Here is a 22,283-nt window from a genome sequence, read left to right on the forward strand (position 1 = left end):
GCCCTGGAGTTAAAGGGCGCTGTGATGCTATCGCCCCAGACTACAGATCAGATCCCTTATGGGCGGCCTGACGGCTCCAGTTGGTTGGATATATCCACACAGGGGTCAGAGGTCCTATCGACGGAGGCATCAGAGCAGAGCAGTGAGGAGACAGGCTTCACTGGAGGGTCATTTAGGGTCGCCATCGGACCTCTCTCATGCACGCCCTCACGTGCACGCTCCTGTCCAACATCAGATCAGACTGTCCTCTCTCTCTCCTCTGGCTGTCAGGAATCATCTTAACCTCTCTCTCTTTCCTCTACCTCTCTGTCTATCTCTCTCTCCTTACCTGTGTCTCTCTCTCTCTCGCTCCTTACCTGTCTCTCTCTCTCTCTCTCCACCTCTCTCTCTCCTGACCTGTCTCTCTCTCTCCACCTCTCTCTCCTGACCTGTCTCTCTCTCCTAACCTGTCTCTCTCTCTCCCTCAGAACAACTGCTGGAGTTCATGCACCAGCTGCCTGCCTTCGCCAACATGACGATGTCTGTGCGCCGCGAGCTGTGTGCTGTGATGGTGTTCGCCGTGGTGGAACGGGCCGGCACCGCCGTGCTCAACGACGGAGAGGAGGTGGGTGGATGCATGTCGTATCGTTGTGTAGTTTACATGTTGTGTCGTGAATCTAACAAGTTGTATTGTGTGCAACATGTTGTATAATTGTATAACGTGTTGTGTTGTGTGCACAACGTGTTGCGTCTATAATATGCTGTGTCACATGTTGTGTTGCTCCAGCTGGACTCGTGGTCGGTGATCCTGAACGGCTCGGTGGAGGTGCTCCACCCGGAGGGCCGGGCGGAGATCCTCTGCATGGGGAACAGCTTCGGGGTCAGCCCCACCCTGGAGAAGGAGTTCATGAAGGGAGTGATGAAGACCAAGGTGGACGACTGCCAGGTACGCAGGCAGACAAGCAGACAGACAGACAAACAGACAGACAGACGGGTGGTGTCTAACCCCTGGTTTGTTTTGGGTGTAGTTTGTGTGCATTGCGCAGCAGGACTACTGCTGCATCCTGAACCAGGTGGAGAAGAACATGCAGAAGGTGGAGGAGGAGGGCGAGATCGTCATGGTGAAGGAGCACCGAGAGCTGGACCGGACTGGGACCCGCAAGGGCCACATCGTCATCAAGGTGAAACCTCCAGAGACCTGCTAGGACCTGGACCCCCAGAGACCTGCTAGGACCTGGTCTTGGACCTATATAATATCTGGTAATTGTTCTTGACAATAACAACCCTCCTCCTCCTCCTCCTCCTCAGGGTACGACAGAGCGTCTGACGATGCACCTGGTGGAGGAGCACTCGGTGGTGGACCCCACCTACATCGAGGACTTCCTGCTGACCTACCGCACCTTCCTGTCCAGCCCCATGGTGGTCGGCAAGAAGCTGCTGGAGTGGTTCCACGACCCCAGCCTCAGGGACAAGGTAGGGGTCACAACCTTTCACCTATAACCCCCAGCCTCAGGGACAAGGTAGGGGTCACGACCTTTCACCTCTAACCCCAGCCTCAGGGACAAGGTAGGGGTCACAAACTTTCACCTATAACCCCCAGTCTCCTAGGTTACACGCGTTGACGGTCTCCTAGGTTACGCGAGTAGATGGTCTCCTAGGTTACGCACATTGACAGTCTCCTAGGTAACGTGTGTTGACGGTCTCCTAGGTAACGCGTGTGGTGCTGCTATGGGTCAACAACCACTTCAATGACTTTGAGGGGGACGCAGCGATGACCCGCTTCCTGGAAGAGTTCGAGAACAACCTGGAGAGAGAGGTGAGAGAGCATTAGACCGTTAGAACATCATAACATAGCATCATAACATGGGGACTGTATATAGTTAAGAAAATAAGTCAGCAACTATTATTGTCTAGTTATTTTCTCCGTTCAATAGAGACGTCTTTTATACTCCTATCGCTTGTCCCGTGCGCGTGCTCGTGCGCAAGCACAAGCCCAGAAGGCTACGCCTACAATCATAGAACAATGAAGATGACCTTCTCTCTCACACACACACACACACACACACACACACACACACACACACACACACACACACAGAAGTAGACAAGTGTTTTAATTTTTGGTATATTCCTCCTGGGGGACTTCTTATTATTTATTTTATTTATTTTATTTGTTATTTTGTTAGATGCATGCTGCATCTGACATCAGAATGCATTATTTTGCAGTTTGCACAATTTATTTGCACAAGAAAGTGCCAATGTTAAGAAATGTTTAATAAATATTGATATGTTAACAAGAAATGTTTTGATACCCTTATTGTGTGAAAAGTTATATTAATCAAGTAATGTGAAATAATCGGTAACTGAAAAAATAATCGTTTGATTAATTGTAATAAATTAATTGTAATTAAAATTTAAATTAATCTACAGATTAGTCGACTAATCAAAAAATCACTACATTAATTGTTTGAAAAATAATCGTTTGGGACAGCTCTAATCATAACTTAAGATATAACATAGCGTCATAAGATGATTTCATAACATAGCATCATAACATAGAATCACAACATAACATCATAACATAGTATCATAACATTACATCCTAGTATCATAACATAGTTATAACCTAACCTATAACATCCCGTTATAACATAACCTATAACATCATAGCATCCTGTTATAACATAACCTATAACATATAACATGACTGTGTTCCAGAGGATGTGCGGTCACCTCCGGCTCCTCAACATTGCGTGCGCGGCGAAGGCGAAGGCCCGCGTGGTGACGCTGACCCGGGCCTCGCGGGACGCCCCGCTGGCCTTCAGCCTTCTGGGGGGACAGGACAAGGGCTTCAGGGTGTTCATCGACGCCGTGGAGCCCGGGAGCAAAGCGGCAGAGAGCGGCCTGAAGAGGGGAGACCAGGTAAGGGGTCAACTCCTCCCACTGTATCAGAGAGTCCTGGAACAATAACAGAAACTAACTAGTGTGCATGTGTGTGTGTCTCTATGTATGTATGTGTGTGTGTGTGTGTGTGTGTGTGTGTGTAGATCCTGGAGGTCAACGGTCAGAACTTCGAGAACGTCCAGCTGATGAAGGCCAACGAGATCCTGAAGAACAACACCCACCTGTCAATCACGGTGAAGACCAACCTGCTAGGTGAGGATCACCGGGTCACAGGAAGCACTGACCAACCCCAGCCTCTCCTTATCCAGAAACGTAAAAGTACAATAAGACTTTCAATTGTAACGTAACATTCATTGTATAAATCTCTCTCCCCTCTCTCTCCCTCCCTCCCCCCTCAGTGTTTAAGGACCTCCTGGCCCGTCCGGACCAGGAGCCCACTGAGGGGGAGGTGGAGGAGGAGGTGGAGAGGAAGAACGGCGCCCCCCACCTCCCCAAGATCGGAGACCTGAAGAAGGCCAGCCGCTTCTCCATCCCCGACCTGGCGGTGGACGTAGAGCAGGTCTGCTGACCACATAGCATTACATCACCTTAACATCACAACATCACCTTAACATCACAACTTCAGCTTAACATCACAACATCACACATCATCTAACCCTAACCACAACATCTAACTCATCACCTTAACATCACAACATCACCTTAACATCACAACATCACCTTAACATCACAACTTCAGCTTAACATCACAACATCACATTATCACACATCATCTAATCCTAACCACAACATCTAACCCATCACCTTAACATCACCTAGAACAGTGTTTCTCAACCTTTTTTGAGCAAACGCCCCCCTTACCTTACCCTGATCCTCTGGCGCCCCCCCCCCCCCCCCCCCCATTATTATAGTTAATTTTTTTTTTTTTTTTAATTGCGACACCCGTGGGTGCTACATTGCTTGAATAAAAAACTTCTGTGCCGTTTTGGTTTCTTCTGGACAAGAAAATGTGTATTCAGAGTTTTATTAAAAGGTTTTATTATTGAGCTATTGAAGTTAAATACGTATCAGTGTTTGTGTACATTTTTATTGGTTATTGAACTGTTAACCCGCAAACTTGGGTTCAATGTGTGCACGAAAGACTCCCTTTGTTTACGTGACGTTGCCTAGCAACGCTGCGCATGTGCAGCCTTCATCCGCTCCGTTCTGAGAGTAGCACGTTTAAGTTTGCGGCCAAATAGTAATTAAAGTAGTTTGTTACTATACAAGTTAAGCGCCTGTAACATCAGTGTTAAATGCGTATGTGCCGGTTGGCGTGCGTACCTTATGAAAGTAAGTGTTTATCGGTTCGCAGACGTAATGAGCGACGTTGCGGTGGTCTACACGTAATGCGCACGTTCTATTGTTTACAATTAGCATGCTAAGCGGCGTTATCTTTATTCACGTCTTGTGTTGCCTTACTATGTAATATGGATGAGATTCATGTTGCTTAGTGTAATGCCCCATCCACCGCTTGCTTTGCATGTCCCGCAAACCAACCAGTGGAAGTCAGGGGAGGGCGAACTAGTTTCTGAAGCACCACGCTGCTGCGATGAGGTGGATTTGTTCATCGGCGTTACTATGGCGATCATGACGGTACTGAGCATAAAGTAAAAAGTAGATGAGACGATAGAGGGGTTAGAAACCCATATGAAGATAGGCTCTTTATTTCAGTTATACTATTTTTGCACCGAAAATATTTGAAAACCATGAAAGTTTAAAAAGTTCAAAATAATGACCGCTACACAAGCGAAGTTGTGACGCCCCCGTGTTCGTTCCCAGCGCCCCCCTAGGTTCTACGAACGCCCCCCAGGGGGCGCTGCCGCCCCCGTTGAGAAACCCTGACCTAGAACATCACCTTAACATCACAACTTCACCTTAACATCACGTTAACATCACAACATCACGTTAACATCACCAAGAACATCAAAACATCACCATAACAACACCAACCTAGAACATCCAACCCAGCCTCTTAACATGACATGTGACATGGCTCCTCCCCCTCCCCCTCAGGTGCTGGCCCTGGAGAAGAGCAGCAAGAAGGGGAAGGGCGGCACGGTGGGCGGCCGCAACAAGCTCAAGAAGATCTTCGACAAGACGCTCACCAGCATCCTGCCCCCAAAGCCCTACAAGTAAACAACACATCAATAACACAACAACAACACAACAATAATAACACAACGCTCACCAACCCCTGCCCACAAAGCCCTACAAGTAAACAACACAACAATAACAACACAACAACAATAACACAACGCTCACCGGCACCTGCCCCTAAAGCCATACAAGTAAACAACACAACACAACAATAAAACAACACTCACCACCAATAAATATACATATTCTAGTCATATAACAGTATTCATACGCAAGACATATATCAGTAAGTATTCATATACTAGACATATATCAGTAAGTATTCAAATACTAGACATATATCAGTTAGTATTCATATACTAGACATATATCAGTAAGTATTCATATCCTAGACATATAGCAGTATTCATATACTCAACATATATCAATAAGTATTCATATACTAGAAATATATCAGTAAGTATTCATATACTAGACATATATCAGTAAGTATTCATATACTAGCACTATAAGCGTGGGCGTTTACCTCTCAGTGTTCACTTCCTCTCAGACAGGAAGAGCCGGTGATATTATGGGATGTGTGTTGATGACTGTGACTCCACCTCTCTCCTACACAACACCGCCCCCTGCCTGCGACCGACAGAACTGCTCCCTCACCCCGCCCTCCCTCTCCCTACTGTTTCCATAGCGACGTGGCAGTGGGCCAATCGCAGGACGACAGCATCGTGGGCATGAAGCAGTCCAAACAGATCCCGGCCGCGCTGCCGGTCAGCGGGAACCTGTCCTCGTCCAACCCCGACCTACTGCAGACACACCACCGCATCCTGGACTTCAACAACCAATCAGGTGAGGGCGGGCCTCAGGGTATGGTTCATATACAGTATACAGTAGGATATATACAGTAAACAGTATGATATATACACAGTATACAGTAGGATATATACAGTATACATTATGATATATATATATAGACAGTATACAGTAGGATATACACAGTATACAGTAGGATATATACAGTAAACATGATATATACACAGTATACAGTATGATATACACAGTATACAGTAGGATATATACAGTAAACATTATGATATATACACAGTATACAGTATGATATACACAGTATACAGTAGGATATATACAGTAAACATGATATATACACAGTACAGTATGATATATACAGTATACATTATGATATATATAGACAGTATAGTAGTAGTAGAAATGTTGTAAAGCAATAGGCACACGGTGAGTGAACTGCTTGATAGAAGGCTAAATTTCCGGCGAACCAAGCTAACGTCTCTAGCCTTCTCTCTGAAGGACGCTACAGTGTGTTGCATAGCAACCGCCGTACACTTTGCCGGCAGCCAGGAGGGACTACTTTTTTGTATTTGTTAAAAAAATACTTTTCCGACTTTCTAGCTTTTTCAAAATTGAGGGTGTCTATGACTTTCATTTCGCCATACTTACGTAACCGTTTTATAAAAGCAATAGATCACTTCAGTCAGTGGTATACGTTCATTATACCACAGTTAAGGGGGTCGCCGTCCCTCCGCTATAATGACCGTATACCACAGCCTGTCGTGATCTATTGCTTAAATATACAGTATATACAGTAAACAGTATGATATATATCTCTCGGACAGACCTCTGGGACCAGGTCCTGGGGTGCAGAGTACTAAGTGGTCCACTGTGCCCCCCAGACCTCTCGGACCAGGTCCTGGGGTGCAGAGTACTAAGTGGTCCACTGTGCCCCCCAGACCTCTCGGACCAGGTCCTGGGGTGCAGAGTACTAAGTGGTCCACTGTGCCCCCCAGACCTCTCGGACCAGGTCCTGGGGTGCAGAGTACTAAGTGGTCCACTGTGCCCCCCAGACCTCTCGGACCAGGTCCTGGGGTGCAGAGTACTAAGTGGTCCACTGTGCCCCCCAGACCTCTCGGACCAGGTCCTGCGGGTGTTCAAGGCAGACCAGCAGTCCCGCTACATCATGATCGGTAAGGACACCACGGCGCGCGAGGTGGTGGCGCAGAGCATCCGGGAGTTTGCCCTGACCGCCACGGCCGATGCCTACTCGCTGTGCGAGGTGTCCGTCACCCCGGAGGGCGTGATCAAGCAGAGACGCCTCCCAGAGCAGCTGTCCAAGCTGGCCGACCGCATCCAGCTCAGCGGCAGGTCAGACCCGCGCAGACTCACCCTCACCCTCATCCTCACCCTCACCCTCTCCCTCCTGACTCCCCCTCACCCCCCTGACTCCCCTTCTGCCTCCGGACTCACCCTCTCCCTCCTGATTCACCCTCACCCTCCTGACTCACCCTCTTCCTCCTGACTCTCCTTCCTGACTCCCCCTCACCCTCCCGACTCACCCTCTCCCCCCTCACCCCGGGGCTCCGGGAGTCTTGTTTCACCTCTTATTCTGTATAAATAAAGTTAGATTCGATTCGTAGCGAGCCTTCCCCCGTCTCCACGGTAACCCCGCCTCCCTTCCCCGTCTCCGTGGTAACCCCTCCCCAGGTACTACCTGAAGAGCAACATGGAGACGGAGACGCTGTGCTCGGACGAGGACGCGCAGGACCTCCTGCGGGAGGGCCAGATCTGCCTGCTGCAGCTGAGCACGGTGGAGGTGGCCACGCAGCTCAGCATGCGGGCCTTCACGCTGTTCTGCGCCATCGAGCCCACCGAGTACATCGACGACCTCTACAAGCTGCGCTCGCGGCCGGGCCCCGCCGCCCTGAAGCGCTTCGAGGACGCCATCAACCAGGAGACCTTCTGGGTGGCCAGCGAGGTGACGCGCGAGCCCCACCAGCTCAAGAGGATGAAGACCGTCAAGCACTTCATCAAGATCGCCCTGCACTGCCGCGACTGCAAGAACTTCAACTCCATGTTCGCCATCATCAGGTGAGCCTCAGGGGCCGGGCTGGGGTTCTGTGATGGTCTAGGGGTCTGGGAGGGTTCTGGTCTGGGGGTTTGGGGGTCTGTGACGGTCTGGGGGGGGTCTGGGGGTCTGGGAAGGCATGGGGGCTTCACCCAGAAGCATGCTCACCATGCGTCTCCTAGCGACCGCATTTCGATTCCCAGCTCTGGAACATATGAACATACACGTGTACGTGTAGCCTAGCTTCTCTGACCCCTGACCTCTGTCCTGCCAGCGGTCTGAACCTGGCCCCGGTGTCCCGGCTGCGGGGGACCTGGGAGAAGCTTCCCTCTAAGTACGAGAAGCTGTTTGGAGACCTGCAGGACCTGTTCGACCCGTCCAGGAACATGGCCAAGTACCGCAACGTGCTCAACAACCAGAACCTGCAGCCGCCCATCATACCGCTGTTCCCCGTCATCAAGAAGGACCTCACCTTCCTCCACGAAGGTAGACCCCACCCTCCTTCACCCCACCCTGCTACACCCCCCTCCTCCACCCACCCTCCTCACCCCACCCGCCTACATGAAGATAGGCCACACAGTGGGCTACACCTCCTAGTGCTCCTCACCTACTACTGCTCCTAGTGCTCCTCACCTACTACTGCTCCTAGTGCTCCTCACCTCCTGCTGCTCCTACTGATTCTCACCTCCTACTGAGGCTACCCCCTTCCACAATGCATTGCGGTGTGCAAACATCCTCCTGACCTGATGTCTCTCCTCAGGAAATGACTCCAAGGTGGACGGTCTCATCAACTTTGAGAAGATGAGGATGATAGCCAAGGAGATCCGCCACGTGGGCCGCATGGCCTCCGTCAACATGGACCCCGCCCTCATGTTCAGAACCAGGTACCAGGTCTCCTCTAGGTCTAGAACCAGGACCAGGTCTCCTCTAGAGAAGGTCTAGAACCAGGACCAGGTCTCCTCTAGGTCTAGAACCAGGACCAGGTCTCCTCTAGAACCAGGACCAGGTCTCCTCTAGAACCAGGACCAGGTCTCATCTAGAACCAGGTCTCCTCTAGGTCTAGAACCAGGACCAGGTCTCCTCTAGGTCTAGAACCAGGACCAGGTCCCCTCTAGAGAAGGTCCAGAACCAGGTTCCACATTTCCTGGTTCCTGTATTAGTTCTGTACCATGTGCAGCAGCCCTACTGGGCTGCCTCGCTAGCATCACTGGTCAGCTCAACAAGTCCACGCCTCTGGCTACTGCCAGACCAAGCTCAATCGTAGATTGCACGTTGGTCTGGGGAGGCTGCTGTCATTTTCTTCAGCACAAGAGGCATGATCAACGGGCGGAGTTAAATTGATTCTGTACGCAATTGGCTGCTTGCCGTCGCTTCCCTGTCGTTATTGTGTTAAACCAGCCAATAGCGCGCCAGGGGGAAAGGCCAGCTTGGTGATTGGCTCCCGCAAAAACGTATCAAAACTAGAAAGAAAGGTATTGCTCTTCTCCAGACCCTTCTGCAGGGCGAACTCAAATCGCCAGCAGAATGGGCGGGGCTACCCAGTCTACCATGCCTCTACTTCAGCAGCTGTCTCCTTGACGACCGTTTCCTTAGCGACCGGCTCCTCTCTCTCCACTCTATCTGTCGTGTGTTGCTGGTGGCCTACGTGTTCGTCCAATCAAGTCCTCTGGGTCTGTGGGTCATGTGACGTCCTCTTCCTGGTTCTGTTGTCATGTGATCCCTCTGCTCCTCATGTGATTGGTTACTGCTTCTCTTTGGTGATCTTGGTGATCTGTCCTGTCCTAAGCTTGTCTTCTCTCTCTCCCACACTCTCTCTCTCTCTCTCTGTCTCTCTCTCCCCCTCTCTCTGTCCCTCTCTCTCTCTCTCTCTCTCATCCTCTCTCTCTCTCTGGCTCTGTCTGTGTGTGTCTATGTCTGTCTCTCTCTCTCTCTCTCTCTCTCTCTCTCTCTCTCTCTCTTCATTCCTCTCTTCCTGCTGCTGCTTCTCTGTGGTGACTTCCTGTAGGAAGAAGAAGTGGAGGAGTTTAGGGTAAGTCTTCAGCGCCCTTTAACCTCTGACCTTTAACCTCTGACCTTTCCCCTTTAACCTCTGACCTCTCCATGGCCTTGATTTCTGCTGCTTCCTTCAGCGCTTGCCTTTGATTCGCCACCCTAACATGATGTCACTCTTGCCAATATCAGCTCCACCAATCCGACAGCTGCATCTACTACACCAGGGGTGCCCGATACGTCGGTCGCGATCGACCGGTCAGTCCCAAAGGTCGTGCGGGTCGGTCCCAAAGGTCGTGGTGTTCGTTCCCAGAGGTTGTGGGGTTCGGTCCTAGAGGTCGTGCAGGTCGATCCTAAAGGTTGTGGGAGTCGATCCCAGAGGTTGTGTCGGTCGCGGGAGATTCCAAACAAATCGACTGTCCGACTTTGACCAACGGTTTAAATACTTCACTTGAGCCAATGGAGAGATCCGTTAGGGAAGAGGTTGAGGTTGATTTACTGTTCCACCTGAACACGTCTGCAGTGGAGGGTGAGATTTGACAGTACAAGCTGATATTGAGCTTAAGTCCAGGGCTCATGGGAACTTACTCACAAAGGAAAAGTATCCAAATATATGAGGACATGTGCTACCTCCTCGACTGCATTATTTGGCTCTCCTGAATTATGCCCGTCAGCCTTTCCCACATGAAGATTATTAATCCAAATACCGTTCCACCATCACTGATGGTCATTTGGAGCCTGCTTGAGACTAGCTACCAGCAGCTACTGTCCAGACTATGAAACCCTGGTTGACTCCATTCAGTGCAAGTCATCTGAATATATACTCAGTATAAACAAATGTATCATTTTAGCATTTTAGCTTCTTTTTTTTAGCTTTTTTTTATGTAGGTAGATCATTTTGACCTGCTCATTTTGAAAGTAGCTTGCAAGCCGAAAAAGTGTGGGCATCCCTGCTCTATACTGTAGAGACTACTGTATATCTACTCTACTGTACTATACTGTAGAGACTACTGTATATCTATTCTACTGTACTATACTGTAGAGAATACTGTTTATATATACACTCTACTGTACTATACTGTAGAGACTACTGTATATATACTCTACTGTACTATATTGTAGAGACTATTGTATATCTACTCTACTGAAGAGACTACTGTATATCTACTCTGATGTACTCTACTATGTATCTACTCTCCTGTAGAGACTACTGTATATATTCTCTACTGTACTATACTGTAGGGACTACTATGTATACTTTACTGTAAAGACTACTGTATATCTACTCTACTGTACTATAGAGACTACTTTATATCTACTCTACTGTACTATACTGTAGAGACTACTGTATATCTACTCTACTGTACTATAGAGACTACTTTATATCTACTCCACTGTACTATACTGTAGAGACTACTGTATATCTACTCTACTGTACTCTCCCTGTACTTGTGGAGGCTGAACTGTTGGTTTGAGAGGTGTATCTGTCTTGATTGGTCGGACCTCATACTGGCGAGTGACTGACGGCTGATTGGTTTGTTTGAATAATCTGATGCATGCAGCAGCTGTGAGACCAGATGTTTAGAAACTAGAGTTTATATCCAGTGGTTTACAATAGAACCGAGTCCTGCCCTGCATCAGAGTCCAGCCGGTTTTAACTGAGGGCTGAACTCTAAAGCAGATCATGTGACTCCACATCCTGCTCTCCTATTGGCTTACCGACCTCCACCCCTTAACCTGTTCCCAATGCCTGGAATGTTCTGAAGTTCCTCTCTGCATGTCATTGTGTGTTGCTGTTTTTACACACACACACACACACACACACACACACACACACACACACACACAGGAGGCTGAATCTAAAACTGCATATTTATCCTGTCTCTTTTGTGTTTCTGTTGTCTGTGCGTCTGCAAATGTGCACATTTCTTTGTTTGTGTTTGTATGGGGATGCATCTTTATTATGGTGGTGTGTGTACAACCTGTGTGTGTGCGTTTGTGTGTTCCCTGTTTCTGTGTTCCCTTTTTGTATTTCCTGTGTGTGCGTGTGTGTGTTTTCTGTGTGCGTGCGGTGTGTATGGGGTGTGTGTGCTTGCGGTGTGTGTGTGTGTGTGTTCTGTGTGTGTGTGCGGTGTATGTGTGTGTTCTCTGTGTGCGTGCGGTGTGTGTGTGTGTGTGTGTGTGTGTGTGTGTGTGAGAATGTGTGTGTGTTCTCTGTGTGCGTGCTTGCGTGTGTGTGAATGTGTGTGTGTTCTCTGTGCGTGTGCTGTGTGTTTGTGTGGTCGGTGTGTGTGTGTGTGTGTGTGTGTTCTGTGTGTGTGCGGCGTGTGTGTGTGTGTATAAGCAGGTCTCTGAGTCAGGGCAGTGCCAACGCGGCGGTGCTGGACGTCAGTCAGGCCGGCGGCCATAAGAAGCGCGTGCGGCGCAGCTCCTTCCTGAACGCCAAGAAGCTGTACGAGGACGCTCAGATGGCCCGCAAGGTGAAGCAGTACCTGGGCCACCTGCGGCTGGACGACAGCGAGGACAGCCTGCAGGCCCTGTCCCTGCAGTGCGAGCCCTCCGTCTGCACGCGTGAGTCACCGCTAGAACCTCAGTCTAGAACCTCACTAGAACCTCAGTCTAGAACCTCAGTCTAGAACCTCACTAGAACCTCAGTCTAGAACATTATTAGAACCTCACTAGAACCTCAGTCTAGAACATTATTAGAACCTCACTAGAACCTCAGTCTAGAACCTCAGTCTAGAACCTCACTAGAACCTCAGTCTAGAACCTCAGTCTAGAACCTCAGTCTAGAACCTCACTAGAACCTCAGTCTAGAAGATTACTAGAACCTCACTAGAACCTCAGTCTAGAACCACACACTAGAACCTCACACACTAGAACCTCATTAGAACCACACTAGAACCTCAGTCTAGAACTTTACTAGAACCTCACACAGTAGAACCTTAAACTAGAACCTGACGCTAGAACCTCACACACTAGAACATCACACTAGAACCTCAAACACTAGAACCTCACACTCTAGAACCTCTCACACTAGACCCTCACACTAGACCCTCACACTAGAACCTCACACTAGACCCTCACACTAGAACCTCACACTAGAACTTGATTAGAACCGCACTAGAACCTCAGTTGAACCTCACACACTAGAACCTCACCTGCTGGAACCTTACACTAGAAACTCACTAAAACCTCACACTAGAATATCACCCTAGAACCTCTCACAATAGAACCTCACACACTAGAACCTCACACTAGAACCTCACACACTAGAACCTCACACACTAGAACCTCACACTAGAACCTCACACACTAGAACCTCACATTAGAACATCACCTGCTGGAACCTTACACTAGAAACTCACTAAAACCTCACACTAGAATATCACTCTAGAACCTCTCACACTAGAACCTCACACTAGAACCTCACACTAGAACCTCACTAGAACCTCAAGCACTAAACCTTACACACACACAAACCTCACTCACTAGAACCTCACACTAGAACCTCTCTCTGGCCCTTCAGTTCCATTGCTAACAGCTAACTGTTCTCTCTCAGTCCCTAAGATCCCGAGCGGGCGGCGGTCGGACACGTCTCCTGTGGTGGCACGGGCGGCTAGCCAGCAGCGCGGGCAGCTAGCGCGGGGGGGCCCTGGCCTGCAGGTCCCCGCTGTGGCCCTCTACCCCTCCCGCAAGAAGGTCCCGGTGAAGGACCTGCCCCCCTTTGGTGAGACCAGGACCTGGAGGGTCACTACACTACACTCTCCTCTCTTCAGCCACCTGGTGGCTGTGTGGAACACTGCACTCTGCTGCCACCTGGTGGCCGTGTGGAACACTGCACTCTGCAGCCACCTGTTGGCCGTGTGGAACACTGTACTCTGCAGCCACCTGGTGGCTGTGTGTAACACTGCACTCTCCTCCCCATAGGCACCAGCTCTCCTCACTCCCTGAAGAAGATCTTGTCTCTGTCGGAGGAGGGGACCGACAGACAGAGGAGACCCCAAGAGGACACTGTGTCCAACACCTCCTCCCAGCTCTCCTCCCCCCCCACCTCCCCGCAGAGCTCCCCCAAGAAGGGTAAGACCTGTTACCTCCCCTGTCCTCCAACATGTACCATCTCCATGGTGACCACCACAAAGATACCCCATCGTGATGTTTCAACTGATTTATTCGCAGGCAAGAGCCGACAAAAATGTTCCTATGATTAATATTAAAGTAGCTTTTGTGCTAAACGTTAACACAATTCAGGCCATTATAGGCCAGTACAGGCCAGTTGGTTGTTGGACTGGGAGGGGTGAGGGGGATTCAGTTGGTCTCAATCTGCCACCTGGACCATTAACATCACACCCAGTAGGTCGTGGAACACCCAGTACACCCAGTAGGTCGTGGAACACTGACCCTCATTCTTTTGCCTTCTGCTCCTCCTCCTCCTCTCCCCTCCTGCTCCTCTTCCTCTCTCCTCCTCTCCCCTCCTGCTCCTCCTCCTCCTGCTCCTCCTCCTCCTCTCCCCTCCTCCTCCTCCTCTCCCCTCCTGCTCCTCCTCCTCCTGCTCCTCCTCCTCCTGCTCCTCCTCCTCCTCTCCCCTCCTGCTCCTCCTCCTCCTGCTCCTCCTCCTCCTCTCCCCTCCTGCTCCTCCTCCTGCTCCTCCCCAGGTGTGTCCAGAGGAGGTGAGAGCTACTCTGAGAGCGGTGTCCACAGTGACGTCTCCTCCCGCTCCAGCCTCCTCAGCACGTCCTCCTTCGACATGCAGGAGCAGCGGAGGCTGCGGACCTCTGGGGGGGCGGACCCGGCCCTGGCGGGGGGAGGGGCCCGGCTGGAGAGGCGGGCCACCACTGACCCGGACCAGTACAGCCTGGGGTAGGAGCGCACACACACGGGCAATCGCACACACACACACACACACACACACACACACACACACACACACACACACACACACACACACACACACACACACACACACACACACACACACACACACGGGGGCAAACGCACACACACGGGCAAACACACACACACACACACACACACACACACACACACACAGGCAAACGCACACACACACACACATACAGGCTCAGAGCTGTACTGAAGCTTACCTCTTAACCAGGTTAAGGATCAGTGTGTGGTGTGGGTCACCAGGGATGGAGTTGACCTCTCTTCTCCTCTCACCCCCTGTTCCTCCTCTCTCCTCCTGCTCCTTCTCTCCCCCTCTCTCCTCTCCTCCTGCTCCTGCTCTCTCCTCCTCCCCCCAGCTCCTACTCCTCCATGCAGGACTGCCGCTCCCTGTACGCGGGGGGCCCCACGGTGCTGTCCTCCCCCAGCAGCGAGGAGCTGACCGGGGACCAGGGCGACCGCGTGTCTCTGGACGCGGCCGACAGCGGGCGTGGCTCCTGGACCTCCTGCTCCTCCGGTTCCCACGACAACATCCAGACCATGCAGGGCCGCAGCTGGGAGACGCTGGCCTTCGTGGCCGGCGGGGGCGTGGTGGGGGGGGGCGGGGTCCCGGCCGGGCTGTGGGCCGCCCAGACCCGGGGCAGCTGGGCATCAGCCAGCTCCTCCTCCTCCTCCTCCGCGGCCTACTGGGGGGAGGAGTCGGAGGGGGACACGGGCACCATCAAGAGGAGGGGCGGGAAGGAGGTGAGCGCCGACGGGGAGACCAGCAGCATCACGTCAACCGGCTCAGAGGACGCCAAGCACCGCGCCACGCCCTCGCCCATCACCACGGGGGGCAAGGGCCTGCTGGGTGAGGCCTGCATAGTCCTACTGCTACATACTGTAGTCCTACTGCTGTACAGCTCTATACTGTAGTCCTACTGCTACATACTGTAGTCCTACTGCTACACGGCTCTATAGTTCTAATGTACCAACTTGTCCGGCATTGTTGCGTAAGCTGATGTTCAATTTCATGTGTCGTTTGGACCTATCTGATAACTGTGTTATCAAGGCCTTAACCTGCCCCATGATGGGATATCGGCTCACATCCAGGCTTCGCAAGCACTGGCACAATAATTTGCACCGTTTCTTTTAAACTAACAGTGACAAATTACTGTATTTTATATTAATTGTTTGGCTGTTTGTCTACTTGGTTTTGTCTTGTATGTTAAGTGTGTATGTGTATGAGAGTGGACCACTTTTTCGAGTCCATAATAAAGATTATTATTATAGATATAGAGAGGTGTGTGTGTGTGTGTGTGTGCGTGTTGAACTGACCCGTGTTCTGCGTCCGGTTGCCGCAGCGAGGAAGGACGGGCGTTACCGGGAGCCCCCCCCCACCCCCCCGGGCTACACGGCGCTGACCGCCTCCGACCTGCCGGACGCCCCTCCCCCTCCCGCCCCCAGCACCCCCGTCTCCACGACGACGGCCGGCCCCCCCCTGCAGCCGGCGGCCCCCGGACTACAGCACGGCCCTGCAGCGCTCCCGCATGGTCACGCAGTCACCTGACCTGCAGCACCGCCCGCAGCGCGCCCACGGCCCCCCCCACGGCCCGGAGGCGGAGGAGGAGGAGGGTGAGTCTTAGTGAGGCCGCAGAGGTGAGAGGTCATGGGGGTCCAGGAGTCAGGACCTGCATGCTAGAAACTAGCGCTCTGTAGCACCTTTAGCCCCCTGGACGACAACTCCCGTCACATCCCCAGGGGGTGTGGTGGGCTGCTGTCCCCACGGTTACCAGACTAGTGATCTTCACACCTCGTCTGTCTCCCTCCTGTCCGTAGAGCTCCTGCATGGAATGATCTAGATGTTCAGTATGAGACGGTGGAGAGACCTAATACTAACTCTCTCTCTCTCTCTCTCTCTCTCTCTCTCTCTCTCTCTCTCTCTCTCTCTCTCTCTCTCTCTCTCTCTCTCTCTCTGTGTGTCTCAGACGATGAACAGGTGTCTGCAGTCTGAAGGGGGCGGGTCTTCCTGCAGTGATGAGAGGCTCCGCCCAGTAGAAAGGGGCGGGGTCAGAGAGACTAACGTGTAGAAGGACCAATAGACTCATCATCAGTTACGTACGTGCCTGCGGCCTCTGATTGGTGGAGCTGCCGCCGGCCCCGCCCCCCGCCTTAAAGCATCTCTACTGTGAAGACAACGGACTTCTGGCACTTTGGACGGAGACTTCCTGTTAGAGAGAGGGAGCCCTGGTTGCCGTTAGTAACGGACCCAACCGGCTGTTGCCATCGGCGACGGACGCTGAATAAATCAAACTGACGTGTTGAGCCTAATCTGCACTTTGTGTTTTAGTACGAGAACAAAACCCAACTTCCTGTCTTACTTCCTGTCCCACCCACCTCGGCTCGTCTCTCTTCCTGGACTCGGAGAGACCCCCCTCCCCGACACCGGACCAGTATTATTACACACACACACACATTAACACACACACATTAACACACACACATCAACATACACAGACACATCAACATACACAATAACACACAATAACACACACATATCAAGACACATATCAACACACACATCAACATACACAATAACACACGCACACAGATTTACACGCGCACACAGGACCACAACCACGGATCAAACAGCACTTTCAGCACAGCAGCGTGAGGTCAGAGGTCAGCGTGAGGTCAGAGGTCAGCGTGAGGTCAGAGGTTGGACCCTCAGATCCAAACTCCAATGTTTTTAATCGACTGATCAAGGTCAAAGCACAGAGTCGCGTTAGGACGCCTCCTCACCCGGCCCCTGGTCCTCACCCGGGTCTTGGTCCTCACCCGGGTCTTGGTCCTCACCCGGGTCCTGGTCCTCACCCGGGTCCTGGTCCTCACCCGGGTCTTGGTCCTCACCCGGGTCCTGGTCTTCACCCGGGTCTTGGTCCTCACCCGGGTCCTGGTCCTCACCTTGGTCCTGGTCCTCACCCGGGTCCTGGTCCTCACCTTGGTCTTGGTCCTCACCCGGGTCCTGGTCCTCACCTTGGTCCTGGTCCTCACCTTGGTCCTGGTCCTCACCCGGGTCCTGGTCCTCACCCGGGTCCTGGTCCTCACCTTGGTCCTGGTCCTCAGGGTCCTGGTCCTCACCTTGGTCCTGGTCCTCAGGGTCCTGGTCCTCAGGGTCGCTGACCCCTCGATGACCCCTGCAGTGACCCCTGATGACCCCTCGGCCGCCGGTCACATTGACCAGCGCTGGAGGCTCCGGTAGATGAAGAAGAAGAGTTTCCTGAAGGAAGCTCTCAAAGGTTTTGGATTAATTCTCTGACTTTGTTATTGTCATTTTTTGTAATGGCTGCCGATGGATTGTGGGTAAAATGATGCGTTTGTAAACCGTGGTGAGATCATGTGTATATTAGCACCCGTTTGATAAACAAGTTGCACAACAAGGAGAGAGCAGACACTGGTGTGGAGCGGTCATCCCTACATTATCCCCATGCTAATCCCACTGCTAATCCCCATGCTAAACCCACTGCTAATCCCCATGCTAATCCTTTCAATATCCAAATGCTTATCCCAATTCTTGTCCGATCAATATCCTAATGCTAATCCCTTCATAGACCCGAAGCCTATCCAAACACTTGTCCCAATGCTAAACCTTTCATACTGTCAATGCTTATCTCAAAGCAAATACCCTCATAATCCCAGCACTAATAACAATGCTTATCCCTCCATAGTTCCAATGCTAATCCCTAAAATCATCCCTTAATATGATAATCCCTGATAATCCCAGTGATCAACCATTCATATTTTCAGTGCTAATCCCAGATTACTCCCATCACTGATCCCAATGTGTTCCCTGCTCTAATCTCTGCATAGTCTAACTCTAATCTAGTCCCACTCTAATCTAGTCCCACTCTAATCTGGTCCCACTCTAATCTGGTCCCACTCTAATCTAGTCCCACTCTAATCTAGTCCCACTCTAATCTCGTCCCACTCTAATCTAGTCCCACTCTAATCTCATCCCACTCTAATCTGGTCCCACTCTAATCTAGTCCCACCTTAATCTGGTCCCACCTTAATCTGGTCCCACTCTAATCTAGTCCCACTCTAATCTCGTCCCACTCTAATCTGGTCCCACTCTAATCTCGTCCCACTCTAATCTTGTCCCACTCTAATCTGGTCCCACTCTAATCTAGTCCCACTCTAATCTAGTCCCACTCTAATCTAGTCCCACTCTAATCTTGTCCCACTCTAATCTAGTCTCACTCTAACCAGTCTCAGCTCTAACCAGTCCCACTCTAACCAGTCCCACTCTAACCAGTCCCAGCTCTAACCAGTCCCAGCTCTAATCAGGCGTAGATCACAGCTCGTCGGCCTAGTGGTAGAAGTGTGTTTAATGACTGATGTCAAAGACGATGTACATTTAACTGTCCCCCGCATAATTTCTTGTGATACTTCCACCTGTATGTCTTTTAAAAAGACAGTTGATGAAGTATGTATCTGTTGTTTTTTTTGTATTTTTAATACAATAATTGTAAATATTGGTTCTATTTTTGTTCAAATGTACTGTTTATGCCTCAACCTCCAGTGGAACGCTGGAGATCAATAAATACTGCGTTAAGAAATCGCTGCGTCACACTTCCTGTTCTCCACTTCCTGTCCTCCACTGGCCTAATCCCCCTCAGACTCATGGACCTATAAAGAATGGACACTGGATTGAAACATGGCGCCCATTCATTCCTATGGAAACTGCTCAGTGGTGCAGGGCAACATCAAGGACAGAATTGTTCCGCATCATGGGAGCCTAGCCACTCCCTAGTGCATGACGTTCCAGATGTAGAAATATTCTCGTTCTCCAGCATTGTTAGCATTGTAGCATCATAAACGAGAGGTCTGAGCGAGCACAGTCACATTGTTTACCAACAATGAAAGTAAGTTACTAACCCCCCCCGATTATTCACTATACGTGATACTATACGTGCACTGAGCCCTCTCGGAGGCCCGGCCGAAACAACATTTGTTTCACTAAGACTCCTTTCAGCCGCCCGCCCCTCCTTCTCCGGCTAATAAAACGCTTGAGGTGGCGTTTTGAAAAGAGAAAACTTACATTTTAATAGTACATGGTCCAAAGATAATTATGATCCTTCGATTGATATCCAGAGAAAATTTGCGGAGACACAATCCTTCTCCCCACTTGTATTGGAGTGAATGGGGATATCTACTTCCGGGCCCCGTAATTTGAGGAACCCGTCCACAGCCCGCTAAAAAACTGCAATACCAGAGCCCGTCTACAGAGAGCCTTGGCACTCTCTATTGAGCCCCATTGTATCAAACTTAGTTGCAGTTCCATTAGAATTCCACTGGGGGTGATCGCATGAGTGCAGATTGAATGGGGGTCTATGGGGCTAGATGACTAATGGTGCGTTTTAGTATTCTCTGCGAACCGTCTCGGACCTCGGATGTGACGTCACGTCTCTGAATCCTTGCTCGGTCTCCTTTGAGTTCAACCAAGCAGCCGAGTTCGCCGTCCGAGTAAAAGGGGCGTTCGTGCGTGTCGCTAGGCAACGTCCTCGGACCTCCGAGACGGATCGATAATAAAACGCACCATAAATCTATCTCTTTCACCTGCTTGTCATTGAAATATCACAGATTTTATTGTAGATTCTGCAAGTTCAATTTAAATTATAGCTCAAAAGTCGAATGAATGAGTACTTATGTCCTTTCGATGTCTTACAGTTTGGGCCATTGTCGGCCGTACACGCTAGCATTCTGCTAATGAATGCTGATTGGTCAGGGACGGACTTGCGACTGACCAGAGAGACCCCTCTTGATGGCATCTGAAGCTGAAGCAGAATCAAAAACATTATCTTAAGGAGGATTTTCCGTCAAAGTTAATTGTTATATATTATATGTATATATATTATATATGCGGAAGTGCCAAAGTGACTCAGAACTTGCCATAAAGCAGGACCTCTGGTAGTGACGTCATCATCTTTTTGAACAGATTTTTAGAACAGATAGGTGAACTTAAAAAATGAAATATTCAGCTGAGGGTATTATCTTAGCCCCCCCCCCCCCCCCCCTTTTGAATGTGACTTTCAAATTACTTGACAAAAAATTACACCCTGAGAAAAGTGGAATTTGAGGGTGAAACCCCGTCGACTCCCATTCATTCTGCCCTCACTGGCGAGCGCCCTCGCATGGACAGATGTGTTGCCGCAACCAGTTCAGAAACCGGAAGTTACCAGAGAGTGCCAGTTCTCTTCATATTAGACATTCTCTGGCAATACCAGGCTTGGGCACTGAGCACTGGTGGATTGCGGAAGTAGGCACTGCTCCTTGGGGCCTGCTCAGACTCCTCAGACTCCGACCTGTCTTCAGGCACCTCACACATGGGCAGGAGAACAGGACGCTCAAGTCAAGTTGTCGATGACTGCTGAACTGAACTTGATCGGCTACCACAGCAACCAGGATTTAGATAATGGAAAGTTAGAGAGTTGTAAAAGCTGTAGAGGGAATAAACTACATGTTGAAAAATAGGTGATATATGATAAAAAATATAAATATATGACAGAGCACTAGCAGTGCTATTAAGTCATTTGGGTTAGTATAAAGGCTAGGATAATGTGGAATTAATACGTAACTCATGGAATACAAATCTGAATTCACATGTATTAAAAACAAGTAACGTTATTTCCTTATATAACCAATCCACCGTGTCTTAGCAACCGCAGTAGATGTCTTAGCAATCGCAGTGGAAGTCTTAGCAACCACACTTGTTGTCTTAGCAACCACACTCGTTGTCTTAGCAACCACACTGGGGGAACCGGTAGAACCGCCATTGATGGACGTGCGAGCGGTGATTGTAGTCAGGAACCCAGGCCCCCAGGAGCAGTGCCTACTTCCTCAATCCACCCGTGCTCAGTGGCCAAGCCTATTGCTATTTATAAAGTATGGCGAAATGATAGTCATAGACACCCTCAATTTTGAAAAAGCGAGAAAGCCGGAAAAGCATTTTTTTAAACAAATACAAAAAAGTAGTCCCTCCTGGCTGCCTGCAAAGTGTAGGCTAGAGACGGTAGCTTGGTTCGCCGGCAATTTAGCCTACTATCGAGTTCATTCACCGTGTGCCTATTGCTTTACAACATTTCCACCCTCTCCAGCAATCAACATATTTTTAGGCTTCAGTGAACTATGCTATTGCTTATATAAATATATTAAAAAATATATGATATATAAATAAACAACAGTTCAAGTTAGGCGAGGAGTGATACTGAACTCTGTAAACTGAACGGGCGTCATAGCTGTGTGTATATGCTCAATATACAACAGTTGGGAACCAATCAGATTGCTTGATTTAAGCAACCCGTTTTAGAATTAAGCAATAGATCATGACAGGCTGTGGTATGTTCTCATTATATCAGAGTTAAAAGGCGTTGTCCGTCCCGACGCGCAGTGGAGGGACGGTGACCCCCTTAACTGTGGTAGTTAAGGGGGTCGAAAGTATGGTAGTTAAGTATGGCGAAAT

At 50.1% G+C, this 22,283-nt stretch overlaps 1 protein-coding gene across 1 annotated transcript in view; it reads left to right on the plus strand.

Annotated features, from left to right (window-relative positions):
- rapgef2b (Rap guanine nucleotide exchange factor 2b) overlaps positions 1 to 19,372 on the plus strand; it is a 57,075-nt gene extending 37,703 nt beyond the window's left edge. Inside the window, 23 exon segments of the mRNA XM_084469529.1 lie at positions 468 to 604; positions 767 to 925; positions 1,008 to 1,160; positions 1,288 to 1,452; positions 1,688 to 1,795; positions 2,698 to 2,901; positions 3,027 to 3,135; positions 3,282 to 3,442; positions 4,939 to 5,057; positions 5,711 to 5,868; positions 6,954 to 7,194; positions 7,534 to 7,917; positions 8,169 to 8,380; positions 8,655 to 8,778; positions 9,900 to 9,923; positions 12,231 to 12,454; positions 13,446 to 13,613; positions 13,814 to 13,963; positions 14,539 to 14,743; positions 15,142 to 15,632; positions 16,126 to 16,249; positions 16,251 to 16,396; positions 16,750 to 19,372. Of these exon segments, the coding sequence (XP_084325655.1) occupies positions 468 to 604; positions 767 to 925; positions 1,008 to 1,160; positions 1,288 to 1,452; positions 1,688 to 1,795; positions 2,698 to 2,901; positions 3,027 to 3,135; positions 3,282 to 3,442; positions 4,939 to 5,057; positions 5,711 to 5,868; positions 6,954 to 7,194; positions 7,534 to 7,917; positions 8,169 to 8,380; positions 8,655 to 8,778; positions 9,900 to 9,923; positions 12,231 to 12,454; positions 13,446 to 13,613; positions 13,814 to 13,963; positions 14,539 to 14,743; positions 15,142 to 15,632; positions 16,126 to 16,249; positions 16,251 to 16,396; positions 16,750 to 16,775 (3,992 nt within the window). The 3' untranslated portion in view covers positions 16,776 to 19,372.
- Positions 19,373 to 22,283: the final 2,911 nt, after the last annotated feature.

This window comes from Micromesistius poutassou (assembly GCF_964030765.1).
Source record: "Micromesistius poutassou genome assembly, chromosome: 6".
NCBI classification, from domain to species: Eukaryota; Metazoa; Chordata; class Actinopteri; order Gadiformes; family Gadidae; genus Micromesistius; species Micromesistius poutassou.